The sequence below is a fragment of the Epinephelus moara genome, chromosome 2 (assembly GCF_006386435.1).
Source record: "Epinephelus moara isolate mb chromosome 2, YSFRI_EMoa_1.0, whole genome shotgun sequence".
In the NCBI taxonomy this organism is placed as follows: Eukaryota; Metazoa; Chordata; class Actinopteri; order Perciformes; family Serranidae; genus Epinephelus; species Epinephelus moara.
The window spans coordinates 18,991,909-19,013,718 of record NC_065507.1 but is presented as its reverse complement, the minus strand read 5'-3'; the positions used below and the strand labels follow the sequence as shown (position 1 = coordinate 19,013,718).

At 43.7% G+C, this 21,810-nt stretch overlaps 1 protein-coding gene across 3 annotated transcripts; it reads right to left on the bottom strand.

Annotated features, from left to right (window-relative positions):
* Positions 1 to 2,793: 2,793 nt before the first annotated feature.
* Positions 2,794 to 21,044, bottom strand: ccdc92ba (coiled-coil domain containing 92Ba). Of its 3 annotated transcripts, none has more exons than XR_007571068.1 (5): positions 20,496 to 21,044; positions 20,045 to 20,185; positions 11,806 to 11,853; positions 3,781 to 8,306; positions 2,794 to 3,674 (listed from the first exon to the last, which is right to left on the bottom strand). XR_007571068.1 is itself a non-coding variant. In XM_050062629.1 (4 exons), exons 2-4 carry the CDS (start codon positions 20,175 to 20,177, stop codon positions 7,588 to 7,590), a joined length of 900 nt encoding a protein of 299 aa, XP_049918586.1. In that variant the 5' UTR covers positions 20,178 to 20,185; positions 20,496 to 21,044; the 3' UTR covers positions 2,794 to 7,587. The 3 variants fall into 3 exon arrangements, 1 of the variants encoding a protein (XP_049918586.1); XR_007571067.1 differs by having other exon boundaries at positions 2,794 to 3,949; positions 7,072 to 8,306; XM_050062629.1 differs by having other exon boundaries at positions 2,794 to 8,306.
* Positions 21,045 to 21,810: the final 766 nt, after the last annotated feature.

Below are 21,810 nucleotides of genomic sequence, written 5' to 3'. Positions count from 1 at the left end.
CTTTGCCTTTGCGTTGCACTTCCCCACCCACCGAGCGTGGCGCTACGGAAAGCCACATGCGACAAATATCACAAACTCCTCTGATTTTTTTTTCTTTTTATATTGGCAGTGTAGACTTAATGTTATGTACTGGAAGATCAAATGGGAAGGCTGGCTGAGTGGACACCAAGGTAACAGCACAGACTGAGATATCATTGACCTGACTGACCTCTGATGTCATCAGCTGCTGTCAGTCACACTGGCTTTTAACCTCCACACTGAGACAGATGCAGCTCACTGACACCAATACAACAGTGGCCCGTGCACACCTCCTTGTGTAACCCCCCTTCTCCCTGCACTTCTCCCTACTGTGCTACAGTACTGACTATCTCCAGATCTGCTGCAAGATAATATCATCAAACTCACAGCCCAACACGGGGACCTTCCACAAGAGCAGATATTGAAAGCAGTACTCACTTTATTAAGGCCTTTAATGTCTTTTGATACTCTACTAATGCACACAGGCACTCCCAGATGTGAAGTGCAAACCAGTTGACGTACAGCCCTGAGCTATTTGGGCCAGTTGCCTGCTTGGAATATGATTTTCTTCTGCAGTAGGAGCAGTTCGTACCAGATTAAACTCATGATAAACAGCTGCCAGGTTAGTTTCACAACTCAGTGTCACAACCTTGAGGGACAATCAGAGCCAGCAAAAGCAAATTATACCATTAAGTTCTCTGTAATCTCTTTTGTCCTGCTTCCTCCCTCTGCCATGGACAGGTGAGCACAATTAAGTCATTCTGTAAATAAGCTTACTGAAGGAGCGCTGCAGGACAAATCTCACAGCAGCTGCAGTCCCCTGATGTGAAGTGTCAAAGATACAATCTGTCAATAATATCAATATTCATAATCGCACTCATTCAGTGATAACTTTAATAGTTTTTACAAACTAAAAGTGTGTAAGCACCTTTACTTTGGTGGGTATAAACACACGTTTTGTCCACCAAGAAAACAAACTGTGATTTCTGTCACGCCAAGTACTCACATCAACATTGTCTCTTTAATTTTCTAACCTCTATTAAGAAAAGTACGGAGGAATCCAGTCAGTTCTGCCTAACAAAGAGCCATTTTGGGCCTGACACATACTTTTCTTAATGTAATAAAGAGGACATTTTGCAGGGTGCAGATAATAGTATTATGAGTCTTCTGGGAGATAAAAGCTTCTTCTCCTACAAAGAAATACTGAAAAAATGAGTCTGGCCTGAGTGCTGCCTGAGAAGGCATTTTACTTTGATGACTATGCCGTGGCAAATTGTACATATTTAAATAGTTTCATCACCTCATTATGAATCATGACCCTGAAATACTGTAGAAAAAAATGTAAAGTAGAATCATGTGTGGAAAGATCTTAATGAAAATCATTTTGGTACCATATTTTTTACACTCATATTATTTCTTTGTTATATGACACACATTTGTTGAAGCTGTCCTGATGGAGCAGGTGATATCATGGACTCAAACAACATGCGCATGTCCTCCTAAAGTCCTACTCAAGACAGATCTTGGTCTCGAGGCCACTTTTTGAGGGTCACATCTCAGACTCAGTCACTTTTTTACTTGGCCTTGAGGTGGTCTCAGGCAAAGAGGACTCCAGTCAAGACCACAACTGTGGGGATGTCTCTAAATTGCTTCTGCAAAAACGTGCTGGTGTTTGTTTGCTCGTAGAAAACAAAGGAAAATTCCCACACATAATTTTCACCTCTGCATTGCCTGTTGATTATTTTATTAAGATATTTCTCATGGTACATGTACACATACACCGATCAGTCAAAGCATTAAAACCACTGACAGGTGACGTGAATAACATTCATCAGTGTTATAATGCAATGATCTGCTGGGCCTGGCATTCATGTCGATGTCACCTGATGTGCTCCAAACCCCCAAATACCATTGCAAACCAAGTGCACCCCCCATCCCCTGTGGCAACAGCACTCCCCAATACCAGTTGCCCCCCAGCAGGACAATGCACCGAGTCACACCTGAAAAAAAACTGCTCAGGAATGGCCTGAGGAACATGACAAAAAGCTCAAGGCGTCGACCTGGCCTCCAGCATTTGTGTGGGACATGCCAGTGCCCCAGAGGCCCACCCAATCCATGGTGGAGCCCCCTTGGCTTGAACTCGGCTTAGATCTGTCGAGGTATGGATGCAGGACCTCTATGGTGCCTGACACCGGGACAGAGGCCTGTGGGCTGTTAGATGGGGTACAGTCATGTGCCACAGATCCTCGATCAGATTGTAATCTGGGGATGTTGGAGGTCAGACAATGCCTTGAGCTCTTTGTCACATTCCTCAGGCTATAGCAGTTTTTTCAGTGTAGCATGGTGCATTGTCCTGCTGGGGGGCAACTGCCATCAGGGAGTGCTGCTGTCATGAGGGGGTTTATTTGGTCGGTGACAGTGTTTGGATGGGTGGAGCGTGTCAGGTGGAATACACACGAATGCCAGGACCCAAGGTTTAGCCACAGAACAATGTTTTGGCTGTATGTATATGCATGTATATACAGCATGCCAACAGAAGAGGTGAGTGAAGAGGAATCTTTATTTGTTTTCTCTGTGTGTTTTTATAAGAATGTGGATTTTTTCAATTCAATTTTTGGAGTGCCTGTTTGGATGTTCCACATTTTATTATTAAGTCTGTCCTGCAGTGTGGGACTCACACTAGTCTGGTCATGTCTACAACACTGACGTGAACTTTAGGCTCCTTTTTTCATTAAAGGTAATTTAACAAAGAATGACATAAGCATTTCTGTGGAAAGGGAAATCATTTAATTTAAACACCTGCAGATTTATTCACTGCTTCTGTCAAAACAAGTTTTCTCTGATAAACTTCCAGGCAACAATAACAAGCAGGCAGCAGACTAGACAATCCTTCCTTTTATTCCAATTACATGTACAGTAGATCACTATAGGAAGCTAACACAGTATATGCGGTAATCAGTCAACAGTTTATGCTCACCCAAGGACCAAACCATACAACAACCCAGAGCAACATCTTCATGTTGGGTACCACACCGTGTTATTGCTGGAGACCACATAACATGTCAAACAAGATGCTTCATGGTGCAACATACAGTCCTCTGAAATGTTTCTTGAAGATGCAAAATAAACTCAACGAGGACAAAACCTGGACAAGAAGCTGCTGACATTTGTTATTATTATGAGGATTAGGGTTATTATAAAGGCGTTTAGAGCGATGGAAGACGTTTCCTGTGGGTCTGAGTGAATGACTTTCTTGCTATGTTGTGAGATGTACTGCTCCGAAAAGTAGAAAAAGCAAACCAGGCGGTGAAGATTTACTCTCTTTAGCTGAAATATTCATGAAAAGACATCTTCGTTAAGGCATCACACCATTCGCCTTCATGTTAATTTTAGTGGTGGGCCTCTTTGGCTCATTAGCATTTTCCCTCAAAGCAGACAAACAAGTCAACAGTCTGTAGCTGCATGCAGCAACCTGGATTTGGGTGATTAATCCAAGTTGTTACATAACACCAAAGCTATTGATCACCTGAAATGTGCGATGTGGTATGCAGGGTGTTGAGTTATTACCATGAGAGGTGGATGGAGAGTTTAATCTACCTGGCGCTTCATTTGGATGACGTGGAGTGATGAAGTCTAACAGTCTAAATTCAGGATTCCTGTTGGTGGAAAAAAAAAAAAGTTTTCAAACAGACAGCTTTATACGTCCATCCCCGGCTGCCTCTTACAGGATAGAATAGTGCACACGTCATGCTAATGGCTTACCAGCTGAGGCGTGAATGAAAACCCTTGTCACATTTGCATTTTAGCTAAAAAATTAGACAGGGCAAAGTTCGTTTTCATCCAGACAGTCTCATGTGGCATAATAATATGCCCATTTGCTTAACGCTGCTTCACACGCAGCATGTCAGGTTCCTCACTTGCCTCCTGTGAACTGTAACATAACATTTAATCAAGTCAAGATAATCAAGAGTCAGTGACAATCAACAGAAATAATCCATTAGACAAGTCAGAAAAATATTAAGCAAAACATACTGAGCTCAACGGTTACAAAATACAAAGTTAAACAATCATAAAATCTATTTTAAACACCTCAAGTGTCCTTAATCCAGCTGGCGTGACCTTCTAAGAATATATAAATATATTGATATATTGCTTTATTGAGGATATACTGCTAAAACATGACGCTAAACTTCTAATCAGTTTGCTGCAGCAGGCGAGAAAAGCCTCGCGGCAACTAATCACGATTGAATCCAGTCTTGTAGGAAGGCTCGTTTCAAAGACACGGATGCTCAGTTAAGTCATGGCTCAAGTATAAATCAACTGTGACTTTGGATCAAAAGTAACTGAGGTGCCATATTACGTACAGTAAACCCTTATATGCAAACCCCAAAGAGTCCTAAAAAGTATTTCTGAAACCAAAGGACACTATACATCAGTAATGTCCCAAGTTTCCACACTGCATTTCTTCTACCCACAGCTCCTCTATTATAAGGCAGTAATTACAGTAGAATGGACAGTGAAGCAGTAACATAAAAAGTAAAATGTCCTACATTAAAATAAAGTCAAAGTGTTAATTTGATCTTCTCTTTTACTGCTTTTTTTTTTTTTACCCCAAGTTGCTGTTTGCTTCTTGTTACACTAGGGGCCACCATGTGCATTTGTTCTGATAACAGGACACACACACACACATGGCTTTCTGCTGCGCCTGCCCTCTGGTCAGTTACAGCACACAGTCACCGTACTTGTGTGCATTTAGACACAGATACACTGCGCAAAATGAAAAATAAACACTTTGAAAATCAACCAGACTTCAGTTAAAAACCAAAACCTCCAGTCTTGTTCTCGTTTGTCCATTTTTCCTGAGGTGAAAAGAAACCCCAACACAACCACAAACACAAAGTCATTGAAGTAATCAGAGTGTGTGTTTGTGTGTGTGTGTGTTTAGTGCGCAAACCACACCCAAGTGAAACACACGGTCAAACGCATCAGAACTCATCATCACCACCTGTTTATACAAAGCAGCACACATGCGCCTCAATGTGGATCCTTTAGTAAAACAGACTCTAAATATTGTGTTAGCTAATCCAAGACTTTAAGTTTACACATGGCCAACAATACTGCTATCTGATCTGTCCTTCACCTAAGAGACGCACTGATAAAAGAAACAAACGCTGCAATTTGAAGAGAAAAAACAGGTCAGTTTTTGTCTTTGACGACAAGTAGTTTTGTTAAAGGTATACGATGCAGGATTGTCGGTTACTCTTTGTAAACACATTTGCAAGTGAAAGCAAAAGCCAACCCCAGATGCACTCTTGTTTGGTGTTTTGCCCTGCTACATTTGTGTTTCATCTTTCGGTGCTGTGTCTCCAAAGCCCTGTTTCCACCGAGCAATACGGTTCAGTTCAGTTCGGTGCGCTTATTTTCTGTTTCCACTGTGAAAAGTTGTGGATGCTACCAATGGAACTGTTCCGTACCGTCCCCATTTTTGGTCACCCCTCTGTTGGGGTACCTAGCACACAGATCTGCTACTAGGTGGAGCTGTGAACACTGCAGTCTGTTGATTGGTCAGTAGAGGACGGTCACTCTGCTCAGGGCTGAGCTGTGGCTGGTTTTGAGGCTCATGTAACCTCTGTTCATACCGTGGAGAGTTTTATTACTGTAACTATAAAATGAAAGGATGTTTTGCTGCCTCTTGCAGCAGCTGGAGTCTGAGAAAAAAATAACTTAATTCACTGGGCCGACTGCCGACAACTTTTAAGGTGGAACGTTAACTCGTAATGTTACTCAAGGCATGAGTTGTTGACGTAAATCAGTCAACACACCTTAAATTTCACTGTGTCGGGGCGTTGGTGGCTTGGTGGTGGAGCGGGCGCCCCATGTGCAGGGCTGTTGCTGCAGCGGCCTGGGTTCGACTCCAGCCTGTGGCACTTTGCTGCGTGTCACTCCCTCTCTCTCTCCCCCTTTCACACTTGTCTGTCCTGTCCATTGAGGGCCGAAATGCCCCAAAAAATATCTTTAAAAAAAAAAATACTTATAAATTTCACGGTGTCAACTTGGACCATTACTTTAGTTTTTATATGACATACACTTTTAGTAATGAGTGGATCTTCCAGTGTTTATATATATTAATTTCGACCTGGTTATGTGAACTGCATATATTCTAATCCTCACTCAGAGAAAAAAAGCGTTGTGGAGTGTCATTCCTGTGGGCTACTGCGACACTAAACCCCTGAGCTTGCCTTAGAAGGACTAAATGCACAAACCCGCTATTTTTAAATATCTTATAAAGAGAGACTCTCACTGCAGCCTGCTCTATTTTGTTCTGAAAATGTCAGTGTGTCAAAGACTTTCCATCTCTCACACTGGTAATGAGGAAATACAGTGCGTGCTGGACGGAGCAGTGAGTGACAACAACCCGCCCACTTTAAGTATTTGAGTACTGTTTGCAGTGGAAACGCTAGGGTCTAGGTACCATGTATGAAGGGTTGCTTTTGGTTCCAAAGGTACCATACCGAAAGTGTTTGGTGGAAACAGGGCTGGCACTTGGCTACTACCTTTTAATAAAGCCCCGACCTCACCTGAGTGTTGTGAGGGTACACGCCCATGAACGTCCTAAACACAGACAATAAGAAGAAACAAAGAAAATACAGGCAAAGGTCTCTGCAGAAACATACACTGCCACATACTTGTAGTGTGTCATGAGTGATGATTAAGATGGATTTCTTCTGTATGACTCTATATATTGATATTTAGGGAAAATCCTGCACACTATACCTTTAATGTATGGTCAGTTTAAAGAGTTAAGCATTTGAGGTTACAGCTGGGGCTAGGATATTGACCCAACACTGGGATTATACGTCCTCTTCTGGCAAAATCAGATATGAATTTACTGTGTTTAAAGGTATAAAGAGGCGTAATACAGATAAAATTTATCAGCTGTAGAGCTTAACAGAGCGATATGCAGTGCAGTGGTCATGGATTGAAGTTCAGAAAAAAAAAGTTATCTCAAGTTACTATTTCTAATTGTATTTTTTCAAAGTAATGGCCACACACCTCTTTTCAATCAACATTTTTTCACTTGGAGGACTCACACAGACGTGCATGCCACATCAGATATTTTCAGCTGTGACTCAGTCAGGGGGGGCCACACAAACGTTTGGTCACATGGTTGATTTACGATTGGCCTTGAAAGTTCAAAGTCGGCTGGGCTACACAACACGTCGGCTTGTAGCCCACCTAAAATGGCTGCTACTCAGTCACCACAGATCAAAAAGGGGCTGCCACAGTATACTGAGCATGTGACACCAGTGTAAACAGATAATTCATCTAACTTCATTTCAGACCGACTTAAAGTGACACTGAGTTTCGCTTTGCAAGTTATTTAAGGTTATATCAAAGTCCATATTTAAAAAAGTGTCTACAATAAGTGTGATGTAATTCAATAGCTAAAACCAGTCTCAGTATCAATTTAGTCAAAGTGCAGAACAACAGTTAACAGCATTAACAGTCTGACAGGAGATAATCATACAGTGATCACACTGCAGTTAAAAGCACAAGTCACAGTAGTCGCTAATCTGCCTTTGTCTCAGCAGCAGGGGGCGCTGCGGCTGAAGACACCAGTCTGGCAGCTTCACCCTGGTGCTCCACTGGCCCCTCTCCACCTCCTTCCTCCTCATCCTCCATCTCTAGCCCCAGTGGAGGCTGTCTTTGTGCTGCAGTGTGCCTGGAGCGAGCCCTGTGCCTTCGAGGGTGGAGGAAGAGTGCAGGGTCCGGCATCGCTGTGGGCTCTGCGGGGCCCATCACTTTCTCTATGGGCACACACTCGCGGGCACGCTCCACTCTCGAAGACGCCCTCGCGCTCTTACGCTTGGGTTTTACCACAGGAGACGAAGGGGAGGCTCCTGATGGCATCTGTGGAGAAACAGAGTTCTGCTCGGCACCATACTGGGCCCCCTGACTGTTGGCACGGGCGAGGAGTCCCTGCCTCTGCTGCATCCGCTGGTGGTGCAGTTTCTGCCTGGCAGCGTGCAGCTGGAACGAGAGGTATGCTGCCGCCTCCGTTTGTTTCTGCAGCTCCGTGTTGAGGATGGTGGAGCAGTGGCTGCGCCGTTTGAGCTCCTCGAGGAAATGGCGCTCCTTTTCCTTGAGATTGGCTCTCAGCGCTCCCACCAAAGCCCCTTTGTGACTCAGCTCCTTACGAAGCTCTCCTAAGGTGCACTCCTGCTCGGACAGACGGCTATCCAGGTCCCAACACCGAGCCTCCAGGAGCTCCTCTTCCTCCTGTAACTCTGACACAGAAATACGAGTGTTAAATATCTGCAGGGGTTAGTTTCCATATCACTTTAAAATGTGCCTACATATATGACCTGCTGCAAAGTCTATTCACAAAAATAAAAACCTACTACAATGTACAACAAAATCAGCACATACACATAAACCATATACAGCATTTACACACAGTTTAATTCATGCTGTGCATTACCTTAGAGGCAGATTACTTATCTCGCCTCAAAGCACAGAGCTGAGCATTTGTTGGGCCACACGACCTCTAATCCTCATCACATACTGTGTGACCACAGACGCAGAACTCAGAGATTGTCCAGATCATAATTTGTCTGAGATCCACTCAGTAAAACAGATATGAAAGAGGTTAATGGGACCAAGCCGGCTAGAAAATGGTTCAGTCTGGTGGCTTTAGAGCTGATATGACACACATATAAGGAAAGGGTAATCTCCATCCCACCCCCAAGTGATAGACTAGAGCTGGGCAATATATCATGTCATGTCATGTACTTTATTTATATAGCACTTTACAACGACCACAGGTGAATCAAAATGCTTCACAAGAGATTAAAAAACAATTAAAAACACAACATCAAATATACTGATGTAAGGTTTACAAGTTAAGTTAATTCATGTGTTTTAGTAATTTACTAAAAATACATTCAAACACACACATGCACAAACAGGACCTATACATGCACTAAGTGGAGAGATGTCAGAGTGGGGTTGCCCATGACAGGCGCTCCAAGCGGTTGGGGGGTTCAGTGCCTTGCTCAAGGGCACCTCGGCAGTGCCCAGGAGGTGAACTGGCACCTCTCCATATTTAGGTCCGGACGGGGACTTGAACAGGTGACCCTCCGGTTCCCAACCCAAGTCCCTATGGACTGAGCTACTGCCGCCTAACCCAATATACTGCAGTATGCAAAAGTTGGAGAGTAGTGGTGGGAGGACTGTCACCAAAATATCGATGCTGCAGACATTACGTTTTCTTTTGGAGATAGGCTCTAATGTCTATAGGTTTAATACCAAAAAGAGATGAGTTTCTTGTACCCATTTGTAGATCAAGAGTAAAACTGTCAGTGTGAAGAACGTTCTGAATGAATGGCTCAATAGTTGTGTTGTACATGGCCCCTATTAAATAAACTAATAAACTAAACTATTCTTTCCTTCTTCAGAGCTGTTGTCGTGTAATGTGCATTCAAACAACATACATTTGCAGTCGCACACTGCACAGCCTGAACTTAGAGCTGCAACAGAAAGAAATGGAGGAGGAGGGAAATGCCTCAGCATCCAGGCCCCTGACACAGAGTTTACTGGCAGAGTCTATTCAGAGAGGTTATCCAAGGAGGAATATCCGAGTATGTTGTAGTGAAATTAATATTTTAGTCATATCGGATCTTCAGTATTGGTTAATGTTGCATTTTCAAACTAATTGGTTATCATTAGCTGTTACATTAGCAGACTGATTATTCACCTCATAAATAATCACACACTGCTCTCCTCTACATTAGTATAGAAACCACTTAAAAAGTATCAGTAACGTTATCAATATGAGCAATATTGACCCTGTATTCCTTGGCAGCAAATTAAAACAAAATTTTCTGAGATCACCAAATAATGAATCATCAGGATTTACATATATGGGGTGGACGGAGAGAAAAACTAGCCAGCACAGATCACTTAACAATGTTGTTTTAAGTCAAACCCTCCTTTACTATACAGAGCAAGGTGCAGCCCAGTCATGTTGCACACACTGTACATAATGCTCGCCTTTGCAGTCAGATAGATTCTCGTCCATTGGCTAAATTCTATGTCATCACCTAGAGCTGATTTGTTCCCAAGAGTTGAAACACAAAAACGACTACTTAAGCCCTCCTCTCTGCATGAACTTCAACCTCCCTGCCAAGGTCAGGCTTAACGCAATATTCTGCTTATTGTTCTTTTTTCTTTTTGCTTCTGTAGACAACATTTGTGCTCTTTCCTTCCAGTAAAATTCCCCAGAGGAGAGGGAGGTATGGATGAAAAGCCAGTGCAGCAACCTCAGGGCTGACTGAGCTGGAGCTCGCCAGAGGAGAAGGAGATTACATCCACAGAGGCTGGGACTGATGCCCCTGCCCATAGAAATAGGTCAGGCTTGCAGGGTATGAGAATCCCAAAGGGCGGAGGGAGGTTTGGCGAGTCCTGGAGGTGAAACTATAAAGCCTGGAATCCATATTAGGCTTAAATGTAATAAGGTGCTTCATACACGAATAAAAGCTTTGGGTTTGAGGTTAAAGCTGCTACATATTGCTTTATGATCTACTTTTTTCACTTGCTACTAGCTTTCTTTTTTATTTTCTTTGTCTGCATGACTTCTCTTTATTCTTTCTCTGGTATCTTTGTCCTTTCTTCTATTTCACAGATCTGTCTTCCAGGATGGATCCTCTCAGGACCGATCGGCCTCAGGTTTTCTGTCGCCCATCACCACACCCAGCTTGAGCTCATATGCTAACTATAGACTACAGAACCTAATGTGATCTTCATATCCTTCCATACCCTCTCCCCTCCTCCTCCTCCTCCTCCTCCATGTCTGCAGCTGACCGCATTCTACTGCCTTGTCTTTTCCCTTAATCTCTCTCCTTGCTACCTCTCATTACCCCTCTCCTTCCACCTCTTCCTCTCTCCTTTTCCTGGCCCTACGTCTCTCTTCGTTCTCAGCAAAGTCTTGTAAGTGGACACCCCCTCTGGGACGACGAGGAAAATCGAGAGCAGGAAAAGAAAAAGAGGCTGGATCAATTTGTCAGGGTGGGAGGAGAACAGAGGGCCGCGCTATATTGATGGATCGGGGGATAACCTGTCCTGGAAAAGGAGATGGGGTTTAATGGCTGAGTAATGCAGCCAAGCACGACTCACATACCACCCTTCCTTATCTATCAACAAGCACACACACGCACATTCACACAGCCTTTTGACTTCTCTTCATGCGCTCCGTCTCTAATTTGCTGTGACAAAATGGTGCCTATCTCTGCATCCCTGCACCCAGACACCACAAACGGTCCTGCAAATGTCAGCTATGAGCCAAATATGTTGAGGCACGCTGTCTCTGCAGCTGCGTCAGTGTCTTCGCAGCGAGCTTGTGCGGCCCCCCGTGCAGCTGTGACCAATTCTTTTCACACAGGAAAAACAAGGAAACACAGATGCACTTTGCACCCATGATGTCCTCTGGAAGGAAGTGAGGAGAGGAAGAGAGATAAGGAGGTATGGGTTGAGAAGAGGGAAGAGGGAGGAGGGGAGCTGACAGGGATCTATCCCCTGGGGGATGGGAGGGTGGGAAGGACAGAGGGAGGCAGAGAGGGATGCGGGCAGCGAGTTATGGTGGATTGGGGGTTGAGGTTGAGCACGGCGAAGACAAACAAGCCCAAGGAGAGTCTTTCTGTCTTCAGTGCAGATGGAGAGCTGATTCATGATGGGGGTTTGTGAGGAGGAAAAAGTGACGAGCATCAAGGGGATGTTTTTTTTACATACCTATTTGGCTTCTGCCCGGAGGCTTCACCTTTAGTTCACTTGTCAACTCTGGAAAACACAAGAGACAAAACCACAGGAGGGAGCCATTAAGAGACATAAATATATATAAAAACACATGAAATCATATTGTTAGAGCTTAAACACTGATGCTCAATGGTGCTGAAATGTCTTAATACAGCTGTATGCTGACTATTGCTGCTGCTGGTTAACAAAACAGATGCTCGATGCAGTTTGCAGCGCGTTCTCACTGAGCTCATACATAATTCATGAAGCTAAATATGAAACTTTACATAAAAGACTGCACGTCAGAGACTTGACCGATGATGTTACATTTACCTGTCACACTCTGGGGAAAAACTCTCTCTACTGCGACCTCAATAAGACATATTAGCATTATTAGCATTCCTCACTGGAATCAATATTCACTTAAAGAAAAACTACTGGCTGTGCAATACGGAAATGGGGTTTGAGGAAATGCAAACTAAACAAATAGGAAGTCGCCCCCCAAGAAAAAACTGGCATAAAATCCAGAATGCTTACCATTAAGCAACATAAGCAGAGCTACATTCATCACAACATGTAATGCAGGTTAATAACTCTTTACACTTTGTTTTGCAGATTTCAACATTTTTACCCAGAGCTACATTTTCATATTCTGCAGACTGATGGATTTGACAGGTAATGCATGATTTTTTCTGGAGAACTGGTCAATGCAAATGTTCTCAAGTGATTTGTGTGCTGTGCAACATATGAGGTTGACTTTCTGTTGTGTAGTTTGTGTTTCCTCTGAATACTGTTACACTGTCCGTGTCACATTGTAGATATTTTTATTGCCTTGCATTAGTGGATGCTCTTCCATTTGTCTTGTGCCATAAAAATAAAAAGTCTTGCACAGCCAGACCTTTCTAGTGCAGTGTCAGCGCTGGAGAAAGGTTGGGCTGAGCCCATCATAATTCTGCACTGAGGGGGAAAATAAAAGCTCTGGGTTGTTTTTATCTCTCTACACCAATCACAGTCTTTGGCAGCATTGAGCCCAGGATGCATCAACAGTGCTCTTTTGCTAAAAGAGTCGGGAGGGAACTTGTTTTGGTGTAACATTTGCATGTGGGAAATCCAGCCCTGGCATTAAAATTGTCAGGGTTTGAATGTGATGTTCTGTTTCCTGTTTTATTTTGAAAGTCTGTTGTTTGTCTCCCCATGTCCTGTCAAGTTTCACACCTCCCTGATTGTTCACCTGCGACTCATTATCTCCCCTGTCAGAGTGCATATAGATCTGCGTCTTCCCTTTGTTCTCTGCTAGATTGTCTTGTCTTCGTGTGAGCTTTCCGATGTTCCTCCTTGTGCGTGTGTTTCCTCGTGAGATTGACCTTTTTTTCATATTTAGACCAGGGAGCTTTTGCCTGTTGATTTGGTTACCTCTGCCTGAGCTGACTGCCTTTTGTGTACTGACCCGGACTGTATTAAAAACCCTGAACTTTACATTGCGTCTCAGTCTGCATTCGTGAGTCCACCAATGTGTCTGATAAAAATGGCTAAAACCCTGGAAAACAAGGCCATGTAAACCATTAAAGGCATTTCAGCGTGTGGGTTGCTAGCTTGATGGTCATTGTTTTTATGCATGGTGCTAAAGAAAGTGTGGAAATAGGTCTGATTATGCAAGTTTGACATAGGAACTGGAATTTTGAAAATGGGAACATTGAAGAATCGGAAGGGGAGGAGAATTCTGTCTGACGGTGCAGCTCCACTATACGTGACTGAGTTGCATAAACGCCGACTGCCCTGCCCCGCTGGTCGCTTGTGACTGCAGCTTGATTGTCTGTGTTGACGTGAGCACTGTTTGAATTTTTGTCATGCCCTCTCATCGCACCTCCAGCTTGGTCTCCCAGCATGCTTTGTGCAGCTAATCAATCACTTCAAGCACCCAATGAACGGGAGCGAATCTCTGGTTGTGTACAGTGGGGGTTGTTGGTCAGCTTTACCTGACTAATGTTAATACCTTCTCTAACTAACCTAGGTCACTCTACATGGACATCAACTGACAGTTACAACCTTGTACCATATTAGAAATGACATGGGAGCAAAAAATTGACGTGCACTATGTAAATTAACAAAAAGGTCATCACCATCAACTGAAAATTTACTTTTACCCGCTATGTTTGTGCATATGACATCAACTCGGCAACAGACGTTCCTAGTTGTTTCCCAACTTGAGAGAGCGTTCATATGAATTTTCCAAGTCAGGAGCTAATTTTTCCAATTATTCTGACGCTACATGAATGCAAACAAAAGGTCTGCGTACATCCTGTGAGCCAAACTAAAATACAGACAACAGGCAGCAGACAATCAGCAGCCCGCATGTCTCAATTTTAGATTGGACAATAAATCAATGACTGTATGACTTTTTTTCAGTAGTGCAGGACGTATTTATAGAGCTGAATGACATCATTGTGAGTTACCCCACCAACATGATTAGGGATTATCCAAATATTACATGATATGATATTATATCTGGCATGCCAGCAGTATTAAATACTGGACGGATTATATCTCATGTAAGTGCATTACACCATCTAATGGTTTATGTTTTTGAGTAGATAATGTACCAGACTGGTGTATGGTACTTAGTTATTAGCAGGGCTGGATGGTCCTGGATAAAAACATTTCAGCTTAGAGGGCTGTGCAAGGTTGGACCGCCGGTCGTTTCTGTCCTGTCAGTCATTTCGATGGTCATTCAGGGCGGCTGGACTGCAGGGAAATGTCGACATTGAGCTTTCAGCCCGCGCTCAAACACGGGAATGTGTCTGCATGTGTGCGGCTACGGTCATTTTTAGATGAATGTGGCATAGATTTGTCCTATTTTAATTTCCCACAGCCAGAAATATGTGACTCTTCAATCCACTACGGGTGACGATTAAAAACTAGTTTCATTTTCTTTAAAAAAAAAAAGGAGAAAGCCATCATTTTAAATTAACTCTAATAACACTCACTTGCTTGGATGTTTACAAAAAAATATGAAGCAGAATGTAGAGCAGCAGATAGCCTTTCTTCTCCCCTGCTCTCCCTGTCACACCCTTTCTCCTTTCCTCTGCAGTCAGCATAACACGCCCACCCATGCAGCTGGCATGAAAAGACAGAGAGGGGATGAAGAGGGTGGGAGGACAGATAGTAGGGAAGAGAGGAAGGAAAGCAGGGAGGAAGGGGAGGGATAGAGGAACCCCAGATAGGCAGTTCTAGACAGACAGCCTCGCTGATTGCTTTTTAAGTATCAAAGTGATGACCAAATAATGAAGACTGTGAGAGCTCCAGTTTTCTGTCTTCATTCACAACTGCCAGAATCACTCATGAAGTTAATTTAACCGCCGGTCGGCTCTAGGAACTATTTCTTAAAACAACAGTCAAACAATGAAATCGAGGAGCTCAGCACATTGCAGCGTTCAGTGTGTGCAACACTTTGTAGGTCCGGCTTATCTCGTGCAGCCTCATTGAGCATTTCAAGGTTTTTGTTTCATGGCTTGACCTTGAATGTCGCCAACATATCTTAAAGGACACACACACAGACCTAATTGATTTCTATGACACACAATAAAGACATGATATCAGAGGAAAAAGCCCCAGTTTCATAAACAGAACACAAATTGATTTAGCTCGTTGTTCAAGGAGACAGAGGAGCCTTTGTGGTGATGAGGATAAGAGTTTATAACAATAAAATAGAGGTCAGCGGGACAAAGTCAGAGCTTATTGTCACAGCAACATCATCAGCTCAACCTTGCATCATCCTTCCAGGCTGCACGTTAGTGAACTGGCAGCAAACACCTCCCACACCTGCAGACTGTATCCGCACCTCATCTCACAGCCGTCCTTCAGACCTCCATTCCTCACCTCGGTTTATATCTGTGAACCTCTTTGAAAACAAAAACTGAGAGGATGACAAGTTATACATTTTGACAAAATGTGCGATTGGCTGGAAGCAATACATCTGAAATCCTCTCTGGGATTTCAAAATAAATCATTTTCCTGGGAGGATGAGTGATAGCCAGAGAAGAGCGTTGAGATTTACACTAAGCTACTGCCTGGCCTGCACTACCATCCAGGCAGAGTGCCTAATCAACACCTGTGCTTAGTTGAGCACAGGTCTTGACAGCTCTGAGAGGGAGAACTAGCAACAACCCTCCCTAACAACATGTACAACTTACAAAACTGAAAGATGTTAAAGGAATGAGCCTCAAAGGGACACTTTGCTGATTTTCAACCAGCTCAAATTTGTTGGACGACTCTGGCTCTAGGGCGGTTGGCTGTAATTGAACAACAGATACTTCGCATATTCGTAGGCCTGCCGCCACAGGCTCAAAGAGTATAGAAGTAGTAGTGGGAGATCTGCCCCTCTGTCTCTCACACTTTGCTTAAACAGTGAGGACCCAGTCACACTGGCGCTATTTGGTCCACTTTAAACAAACCCTGGTCTGCTTCCACAGATAGTTCGGTTTGTTTGGAGTGGTGTGATTCAAACTCTGGTGCGGATCAAACGAGCGAACCCTTGTTGGAGCAGAAAGAGCACATACACTTAACTTTTAAGCCCCATGGACCACAGATTGTAAACAATCTTTAATAGCAGTGTTTGAGCTGCTCTTTGTGTACACAGTGCTGTTGGTGTGTTAGACTAACAGAGAGAGACAGAGAGAGAGAAACACAGACAAAGACTGACGAGGTCAGAGAGACTAAAGCCCCGTTTTGACCAAACATTTTTGGTATGGTACCTTTGGAACCAAAAGTAACCCTTCAGACATGGTACCTACTGTAGACCCTAGCGTTTCCACCACAAACAGTGCCCTTAAATGTGGGCGGGGTTGTTTACACTCACTGCTCCGTCCAGCACTCACTGTATTTCCTGGCTCTCCACTATATGAACAGTGGTTACATGAGCCTCAAAACCAGCCACAACTCAGCCCTGAGCAGAGCCACAACTCAGCCCTGAGCAGAGTGACCGTCCTCTATTGACCAATCAACAGACTGCAGAGTTCACAACTCCACCTTTTAGGACCAGATCTGTGTGCTAGGTACCCCAACAGAGGGGGGACCAAAAATGGGGACGGTACGGAACGGTTCCATTGGTACCATCCACAACTTTTCACAGTGGAAACGGAAAAAATGTTGAACTGTACCGTACTGCTCGGTGGAAACTGGGCTTAAGTCTCTCTGTCCTAATTAGTCTTTCTCTTTGTCTACCTCTCTCTCTCTCTCTCTCACACACACACACACACACACACTGTAACCACAATGCACAGCTTTATTGGCCAGATGTGATTGTACAGCTGAGCTACAGTGACGGAGGTGATGGAGGGGGTCGTTTTCTACACAACTGGTTACATTGGCTCTGAGCCATCTCATCCTTTCCCCTTCTCTTTCACACTCACACACACACACACACACACACACACGCGCGGACTGAAGACATTTTACAAACAAAATTGGACAGCCTGCTGCCCTGATCATATTTTTTGACACAACATAAACAAATTTCTCACACAGTGTCCATCAGGGTGCCCCCCCTCTCTCAAATTATTATATAAAAGCAGGACAAGTTATGTTTTTGACCGGAGAGCTTAAACATGGAAGACGAGCCTCAGCTCAATCTCTGAAGTTAACTTCTACATTTCATGTATTAATCAACTTTTCATTGACATTCATACTAACTGGACCCTTTTCCACTCTTTCAACTGTTCGTATCACCTCACCTCATTCTTACACATTGAAGCCAGTTTTGCACTCAGCTTTTTCTAAAACCTTGAACTATTCCACAGTATTGTTATCGTTCAACTTTTCAATGTCATTCATACTGATTAAACCTGTTCACACTTTTCCAACTATTGCTACTACTTCACCTTCTTCTTACACATTTGCGCCACCGTTGCAGTGTAGCGTCACCTTTTCAATATTCCACATCATTAATGTATTAATGGTATTATTCAGCGTGTAAAGCCAGCATTGCTGTGGAGCACCAGCTATTCAGAATGCATCTTTCACACTTGGGGTGTAAATCACTGGGTTTATCACGATATGATATATTGATTCTTTGGACGACGCTACGATATTTGCTGATATTACAAAGTCTGCCATGATATGATTTCGATACGATTCAATTCAGGTGCCTGCCATCAATATGAGACAACATTATCTGCTATAATATTGCTATGGAAGCAAACAGACTGAGACACTTGGCATAGTGAGCCTGAGAGTGATATACTCCACGAACTGATTCAGTTAACTCCATGTTAAGGAGGACAGCAGATCGTGCCAGTTTTCTAACCTGCGACCACGCTCACATTTTTGACACTACAGACACAAATTTCACACTGCTGATTCCTCAGGTTGTCCTCTCTCTCAGGGTGTACAAATTAAAATGATCTGAGTTATTGTGTTTGAGGAAAGACCAGCAGTTTGATGAGAGTGCTTCAACTAAATCTGTATGAGATTAACTGCCTTAGCCAGGAGTCACTGAGGAGTTAACATTACCATGGCAACCTGAGCTCACACACACACACACACACACACACACACGCCCCTCCCCCTGCTCTCCCCCTTGTGTTTGTTAACCACAATCCCGTTCATATGGATTACTAAAGACATAGGATCTGTGGATTAACCCTGATGGATGATATGTTTGAACACATCTGTGTGTGTGTGTGTGTGTGTGTGTGTGTGTGCATTGTGTTAGACTTGTATGTATGTGTGTTTTCATGTGTGTTCACTCAGTCACATAAGGGGATTCCCCTCCGCACTGAGGACACAAACCTGCCACCCTACAAGGCTAAATATGTATCTGAAGGTACATACATGTTTTTAGGTGAGGGTGAGTGTAATAGTAAAAGGGTCAGGAAAGCCTCCAGGGAATTAAATAAAACATCCCCGCAATTATAGTAATGCAACTGTGTGTGTGCATGTGTTGTGTGTGCATGATCACATGTGCACTTGCCCACTTGATTAAATGAACGGCATATCCATTAGGCCTGAACAGGAAATGATGTAATCTACAGGAATTGAGGCATGACATCACCATGTAGTCATTGTCTGGCATTGATTGATGGTGCACACACACACACGCACACACACATCAGATGAACAATGAGGCCTGTATGCACATGGAGAGATTTAGTTTCTCTACTTGAGATGAAAATGACGATAAATGCAGTAACAATCGCAGCTTATGTTACGTCTGAAATTAAATATCGATCATGTCGTCCGTTAAATGAAGGTGAAATCATTCAAAATGAGCTTCAGATTATCCATGGCTCTACCAGGCTTGATTGGTTATCATTAAGTAAAAAAAAAAATAGATCAGAAAAGGACACAGAACTGCCTCCTTCCAATCATACATCACGCCTGTAATTAAACATCTTTGCAAATCTTCTCTCCGAGGGTAGGGGGTCAATGAGAGGGGTCCGCGCTGATTACAGCAGCAAAAAAAGACACCACAGGAATCCTTCTCATTAGCGCTGAAGTCATTATTCAGTCATTAACAAAGACTTTCAAACAAAGATCCCGAACATTATCTGGTTCCAGTTTCTTACATGTGAAGATTTGCTGCTTTTTTCCATCATATATAATAATGAAGTGAATATATTTCAGTTTGGGGGTGCTGCTTGAACAATACAACAGTCTGAGTACATCAAATTGAGGGGATTTTTTTCATTTTGTGACATTTTTATAGGCCTGAAAAAGGGGAAATTGTCATTAGCAGATAATAGTCGCAGCCCTGGAGGTGATAACAAGTAACGGTATATATCATTACAGCTCATCTATCTATAAAGCATTAATAAACAATTAAAAAAGAAACAATAATGGCACTCAAATTAAGACGTATGACTGGAATGAGACTCTAAAATGACCACAAAGAGACACAAAAGCATGAAAAGATCAATAACACTACAAAGAGACACAAAACAACAACAATAAAGAGGCAAAACCACCACAAAGTCTTAGTGTCTTGCTCCTATGTGGGACAGGTGGTGGGGCCTTTTGAATATCTGCACCCAGGGGCCCATTGTCTCATGATCCACCCATGCATAGTGTCAACATTGTTGCACAGAAGAATAGTACATTAAATAAGTCAGGAAGTGTTAGTGAACATTTTTGGGTCACTTTAAAGTTTCTTGGCCCCCTCACACACACACACACACACACACACACACACACACACACACACACACACACACAGTAACATCAGCAGTAGTGTGTCCCTCACCTGCGCATCGTTTCTGCAGGGACAGGATCTCCAGGTGGAGGCCGTGGAGCAAAGTGAGATGCTCCTGCCTGAGGAACACCATGCTCCTCTCCACACTCTCTATCTGCCGAGACAGGTTGCTCTCATCACCCATGGCTGAGTCTGGAGGGACAGAGGGAGGGAATCAAGAGGATGGCTCTGACAGATTTTTAAGCATCCATCTCGGCCTGTCTCCAACACACTATACCTTTTCCAACTTCAGCTTGAACTCCTGATGCTAAATGTCACTTTCCCACAGTGGGAACATTGCTTATGTCAGCCACAGAGAGAGGAGAGTGCAAGTTGTGTATTGAGGTCATGTGGGAGCTATAAATAAGGTATTGATGACCAGGGAAATCAGCAGAAATGGGAGAGAGCATGCACCTCCAGTCTGCATCGATAATAAAGCATTAGATGTGATGTCTCTGCTTACCTTTGATTTTACGTTAAGTGCCAAAATCTGCTATATATGATTCGCAAGCGTTATAAAAACGTCCTCTGATCCGCGCATGCTGGCCTCCAGTGCTGCTCCAAATCCTGTGGGCTGCGGCATTCACCCAAACACATTTTATCTGAAGCGTTAAAGTGCTTTCCAGCTGCATGTGACGCCGTTTGATTAGAGGACGAAGAGGCTGGACCGCTGCGTAAAAATGCAAAACCGCCACGGTGCATGGCGCCGCGCTCCTCCCGCAAAACCGCTCCTCGCCGCAACATGGAGCATCACCGTGGAGGGGACGTTTTCAGACGCGTCGATGCGAGAGCCCGTGAGGAAAGTGCGCAGTCCATTTTTCAACATGCGCACCCTTCATCCTCCTCGCCCACCGACTGAGACGCGGAGCTGCTGTGGACTGAGGCTGGGGTGATGAAAACAAGGCACCGTGAGCAGAACACGCGAGAACATCGTACGACGGAGGCAGCGGGACAGCTGATTGGAGGGACCTGCCCAAATCAGCCATACGTAGACTCTGATGAGGATCGATACAAAGCACGCGCGTGGGAGTATAGGCTACAAAGGAAAACACGACATGAGAAAAGAATAAAACTAAAACAAACAAACAATTTCCACTTGCTGTAAATCAGTCTCATTTTATATTATGGGACTTCATCTTTATTAGACAGGTGTGATTTCTGCATCATGGACAGAGACATCCCAGGATGCTGCAGTGGTTCTCAACCTGAGGGCCGCGGACCTCCCGGGGCGTTAATTAATTCACAAGGGACCTGAGTGGCAAAGTCCTAAAAGCAAGAACACAGAAAATAATTAGAGGTTAAAGCAGACGCTGGTAACGTTTATAAGAAAAAAAAATAGATTTCTGTCATAATTGACACTAAGCCCCGCCTCTTTGTGATGGTCCAACAAGCTGTCAGGGTAAGCATGAAGCCCACACTGTAATTAACTGCACTCCCTGACAAAATATTATTATTTTTGGAAAAATGATTCTAGAGAGAAGCAGACAGAGGGGTCTACAGTCTGTGTTTGAAGGATATATCCAGGATGTCAAACTGACTCAGCAGTAGACTCACAAGTCAGTCTTTAGACGCTTTGCTTAACTAAAGACTGTCTTTCTCCCTGATTTTGTGTTTAGATGGGCGGATACAATTTCAGAGTTTAAAAAAACTCCCTACGTTGCAGAACCAATAGTAAATCTGCAGGGCGGTCCTTCGGTGGCTCGCTGAACTCTTGTGCTTGTAAACATAGTCCGACTAGAAACACGTGTAGCGGTACAAAATGGCTCAGCCGCGCTCGC